The sequence below is a fragment of the Pinus tabuliformis genome, chromosome 2_1, assembly GCF_031772625.1.
Source record: "Pinus tabuliformis cultivar Carrire ecotype Pingquan chromosome 2_1, CPIR1, whole genome shotgun sequence".
Taxonomy (NCBI): domain Eukaryota; kingdom Viridiplantae; phylum Streptophyta; class Pinopsida; order Pinales; family Pinaceae; genus Pinus; species Pinus tabuliformis.
In genome coordinates this window covers 58,914,840-58,920,839 of record NC_142299.1, presented here as the reverse complement: position 1 = coordinate 58,920,839, position 6,000 = coordinate 58,914,840, and the positions used below count along the sequence as shown (strand labels likewise).

General features: G+C 37.6%; 1 protein-coding gene across 1 annotated transcript in view; it reads right to left on the bottom strand.

Annotated features, from left to right (window-relative positions):
• The window catches only part of LOC149198770 (polyribonucleotide nucleotidyltransferase), a 445,102-nt gene that overhangs the window by 96,813 nt on the left and 342,289 nt on the right, over positions 1-6,000 (bottom strand). The window contains 2 exon segments of the mRNA XM_089400351.1: positions 22-707; positions 709-744. Of these exon segments, the coding sequence (XP_089256477.1) occupies positions 22-707; positions 709-744 (722 nt within the window).

The following is a 6,000-nucleotide window of genomic DNA, read 5'->3' as shown; positions in this document are numbered from 1 at the left end:
TCACTTTTAGTTTCACTGTACGTTTGATTTAGTTTCCTTTTCGAGTTCCCCCACACTTTTTCAACCATATCTGATATATCATATACTTCACCACTCTTAGATTCCACTGTACGTGTAATTTTAGATTTCCTTTGCAGTTCCTGCACAAATTGACCAACCATAACCATGCTGTCATGTACTTCACCAATGTTATTTTCCCCTGCACGTGCAATTTTAGTTTTCTTTTGCAGTTTTTGCACACCTCGATCTTGGGAGGTTGGTCTAGATTGAGAATTTTTTTGTAAGGTCTGCTTGTTTTTATTTTGTGTAGTACCTTCAGACACTCTTTTTGCATCACATTCCTCAGCACTCCGAATTAAGACTACTTCAGATGAATATAGAGAATTAACATCTGTCTGCTGGCTGCTACTGTCTGAGGCTTGATTTTCTAAACAATTATTACTGCTAACTGATACAGAATTGGTAGTAGAATCAATGACAGACACATTGCACCCTGCTGGATTTGAAGTAGACAAAGATCTCTCAACGAATGTTATAGCAGATCCTTCTACTGAAAACTTCTTAGGTTCTACATCTTTTTTTGATAACATAGCAGATCCTCCTGCTGAAAACTTCATAGGTTCTACATCTTTTTTTGATAACATAGCTTTCAGCGAGACCTTTACATTGCCCCTGAGATCTCTTTCAATGCACATCACTGAGAGTTTTCTGTCCAACTGATACAACATCAGAAACTCGAACCACCTGCAGATAATTCGAGAAATTCATGACATCATTAGTACATACTCTAATCTTAGTTTCTATTCAAATTTTTTACACACTGACTTCAATTGTTCTGACAGAATTGAATATCTATTCCTTAAGAAATAATCTATAAAATACAGCAGAACATAGCATATACTGATGTCAGTATTATATTTAAACCTGACTTTCTTCTTGTAGAAATAAAGTAGGTGCCGTCACAACTTAATACTTCGTTGACTAATATCTTAATCCCCAAATGTTAGCCTCCTAAAGTAAGTGGAAACAATAAAATTCATTTCAAGATTAGTTTTGTATCAAGCTTTAAATATCTTACTTACACTGGAATATAATGGAATCTCCAAACGTACTTATAAAGTGAAAATGACTTTATAAGTGGTCCTTCATTTATGACTTAATCAAAGTCTTTTTGGTTATCAAACTGAATGGTGGTTACAAAATGTCGGTTTGGGTAGGGTTACATAATCTTTTGCTCCCCTTTTGGCACCACCAGGTCCTGGAAGGCATTGGGAACTCTTTGGGAAGGTTCCTAAAGATGAATTGAGAAAGAATGGTCAAAGGTATCTTCACTTTTGCATGCATATGTGTGAAGATGGATTTAAGCAAAGGCCTTCATGATCATAATAACCCAACACATCAAGACTTCAAATGGACACAGTAGTTAGATTTTGAAAATACCGCCTTTAGATGTTGGATTTCACATCAAACAGGGCACTCGCAGAACACATGCAAACAAGCAAAGAAAAAAACAAAGAAAAGATTGTTGAAATTTGATAACAAAAAAAAATAAAAATTCCAACAATCCCAACCGGTTTTAATCTCATCTTATCACTCCCATTCAGTTAAATGCCCTTTCCCATAAACATACATTCAACATATAGAATTCTGGAAATGAAATTTTCAGATTAAAACACATGGGATTGTCAACACATGCTGAAAATAAATATGGACATAACCAGACCAACAACACACATAAAAATACACATATTTTTGGTCAACTTAGACCCAGGCAAAACCCCTTCAATCTTCTCCGAGGAAAACCTGTTAGAGAGCTCTTCAAATTTATTTATCTTTCAAGTTCAGGAAAAATACATTTGCAGACAAAACAAAACAGCAAAATACAACTTATCTCTTCAGCCCAAAACTCCTTGAAAACCGTGCCCACTTTGCCTCGATTTTTGTGCCCACTTGAAGTTGAAAATATGTACTGTACAGATATGACTGTATGGACTGTACGGATTTTTTCAAAAAAAATCAAAAACTTCTCTCGAACGGTGTGCAACTCACAGCATTCAATGTTGTTCGTATTGTACCTTCTGTTGTCTTCTAAACCTTGATTTCCATGCCTAGCTTTGTCGAGACATCACTCCATCAGCTTGTTGCAACAAATTTCTCCTTCAGAACTTTTCTCCAGCTCTCAGCCTCCTTTCTACAATCTGCTCATGAAGAATGAATGCAATCTCTTTTTTCTTTTCCCCCTTTTTTTTCCCTAAATGACTTTTGCGCAACCCTAAGATCTAATGGCTCAGATTCATTTAGATCAAGGGATGAGAATAAATGTGCATTTAATTCTCACTTTCTATTTTTTAACTCGCCCATCAAATAAAGTACCCACATTGTACTTTATGTCTAAAGTCACTTTTCACTTTGTAATTTAACATTGACTTTACCACTTATAAAGTCACTTTCACTTTATAAAGAATTATTTTGGACACTTTTCCCTAGGTAGAGACTAACCCATGGGAAACCACTTGTCCAAGGTACATTAAAAATCAACACTCCCTCTTACTAAGGAAAGTGTTTCTCACCACACCCATTTTGTCCCTGAAATGGACATGCTTGCCTCTTGGCAAGGACTTCATGAGAACATCAGCCACTTGCTCATCCGTTGACACATACTCCAGCTTCACTGCCTCCTTCTGAACATAGTCCCTGATGAAATAATATCTGATGGCGAAGTGTTTTGACCTGTCACGAAACATCGGATTCTTTGTGAGTTTAATGCAACTCTAAATATCACAATGAATAACCGTCGGTCTCAACACCTAATCAAATAGGCCATACAACAACTTGCGAAGCCAAATGGCCTCACAACTAGCCTGACTAGAAGTCATATACTCAGCCTCGGAAGACCTCAAAGCAACTGACTTTTGCTTTCGACTGAACCACAACACAACTACCAAACACCGTGAAGTGCTTTTCCTATCAGAAGCACAGCCTGCCCAATCTGAATCTGTGTACCCTGGCAACCTCACTCCATCTCCCCGCCTATAGTCCAAACCATAATCAACAGTCCCTTGCATGTAGCGAAGAATGTGCTTTGCAGCTACCCAGTGCACCTTCCTGGGCTCAACCATGAACTGCCTAAGTGTGTTCACTAAAAAGCATATATCTGGCCTAGTGTTGACTAGACACATCAAGGACCCAATAAGTCGCCTATACAATGTGGGATCCACCAAACTACAATCTGAAGCATGAAGCTTCTTCCAGTTAGTGATCCTAGGTGTAGACATGGGTCTACAGTCTGCCATGTGAACACATCCACAACATACTGCCCTTGCCCCAGAAAGATATGCCCCTCCTCCTGCCACACCTCAAGCCCCAAAAAGTAATGCATCAACCCAATGTCCTTCATCTCGAACTCCATAGAAAGATCCTCCTTGCAACCACTAATCAGTCTCTCTACCTCAGTAATGAACAAGTCGTCAACATACAACACAAGAATAAGCTGATCATCCCCTACAACAATGCAGTATAGGTTAGGATTTGCATCACTCTTCGTGAAACCGATCTGCTGCAAGTAAGTATCAATGCTCGAATACCAAGCTCTCGGATCTTGCTTAAGTTCGTAGAGTGCTCGCCTCAACCGGCATACTTAGGTCTCCCACCCAAGTACCTCAAAGTCGTATGGCTGCTCAACAATGAACATACACCTTCTCCTCTATAACTCTGTTCAAAAATGTGGTCTTCACATCCATCTGTTGGATCTTCCAACCCATTTCTGTAGCAATTGAAATAAGGGACCAGATAGAAGTGTACTGAGCTACAGGAGCGAAGTTCTCATCATAGTCAACTCCCTCTATCTGTGAGAGCCCTCTAACCACAAATCTCGCCTTGAACTTCTCAATGCTGCCATCCGCGGCATGCTTGATCTTGCAGAGTGTTGAGCTAATTTATGTTCCTAAATTAACACAATTATTTACTATCAATCCGGGTTGTTTATTCTTGGAGGCAAATTCACTATTTGTGAAGATCAAATATAATCAAACTTTGAAAGATAAATGATTAAAAACTAAGAGAAAATATATCTTAAAACTCCGATTCAATCAGCTTAAAAGAGGAAACATTGAAAGGGTTCTTGAACTCAAGAAGTCCACTTTCACCTCAGTTATTACTTAATGAATTAGAGATTATAACCAAAAACTCAAGATGCATAAATTATACATGAAAGAGGCTCTTAACTTAAGAGACACTTAAAGTTTTCCATCATAACTCATTCATCTTAAGATATAAATCTAAATGGAAACAAACTATTTGCATGTAAACAAAAGAGACTAGTTCTGATTCACCATTTCATAGAGGGAATGCCCAACTTGAACACTTGTTTTCCAACTCAATTAGATGATGAATAAACCATTAACAAATGAAATCAATCACTATGAATAACCATGATGCAATCTGAAATAAGACTTTGAAAAACTAAAGCTACCATCAACCAGATTTGCAATGAAATAAATCTAGTCTAACTTGGAAGTGTACTTAGCTTGGAGTGGGGGCCCTCCACCCTTGCCTTGCACACTTATGAAGATGATATCAGAAGCTTTATATCAGCTAAACATCCATGTATTGATCAGCAAAATGAGAGTAACACAAGTCTCCAACTCAAGTCTTCAAACCAAAAATATTACAGCATAAAAGTATCATATGTCAAGTGTGTTGAGCCATCAAAGTGTGGCTCTTAAATAAGGAGTTCATGAAACCAACTGATCTAAAATCACTCTAACAAACATATCTACTCTAATCCACCTATCCAAGTCGAATCCACCTCCCTCATCCCAAGAAATATGACTAATATCTTGGAATCCCAAAACAGCCCTATTTAGATGGGATTTCTGGATGACTAGTCATGATTGACTAGCTCCAAAAAGGCATAATAAAGCTCGATCTGTTGGAACCAAGCATAGGTGGCTTGGTCCTAGTTCCCAAGCTTTCCATTCATGCATCCCATTCGTGCTGAAGTGGCCTGCATCCATATCAACCATGAAGTGATTACGGGAATTTCTGAAATTGCCAAAATTGCACTTAAAATCAAACTTTTATAAAAACTTTAGAAATTGACAAATTAAAGCTAAATACCTGATTAGACATCAAATATTCATTAAAATGGAATGGATGGAGTGAAAATAAGGGATAAATGGATGGTTAGGTAAGTTTCTCAAAGCAAAATAAGATCAAAACTGAAGCCCAACATCTCTCCCATGCTTATGATCAAGCATGTCCCCATGCTTGCTTGCTCCTCTTGGACCTTCTACCCTCTGAAGTGGATGCTGTACCTGTAGCTGTTTCCCTGTTCACACAATTAAATTCTGATTCCTGCCCTGCCTTTAACATTGCTGCTTTAACCTTTTGTTTTTCATATTTAGCTTTCCACATGTTTTTATCCTTTAACCATTGGAATGCCTGTTTGGAAAGCAATTCATTTCTCCTTTTCAACCTGCTTATTTCTTCTTGTAATTTTTCATTTGTTTTCATTAGTTTTGCATTGTCCTTTTCTGTGCCTTATTCTCTGATTTTAATTGCTTTTCCACAATTTTGCTTATTTCTATCTGATCAGTTAAGTCTTGGATTTTGGCCAAATTAATTTCCTTTTCAAAATCCTGGGTGGTTTTCATTAATGATTCTCCTGCATCATTATATATGGAATCCCTTTCAAGGGGTTCTGGTGCTATATCCTGTTCTTCTGGTTTTCTAGGAGAATTCCTAGGAACAGACATGACAGATGTTTCAGTCTCATGCATGGCCATTAAACTTCTGTAGAAATCCTATCATTCCCGACTGATACAGTTTTTCTACAGTTTCTTTTCCCCAGCTTTCTATGTGAAATCTTGGTTCTACCCGGTTTGTCATGATTTCTGTGAACCAATCAATATAATCCTCTGCTGTTACTAACTTCATTTTAACAAAAATTATGACTATTGTTTTTAAATGAAATTGTAGAAGCAACGAGGCTTACCTTCC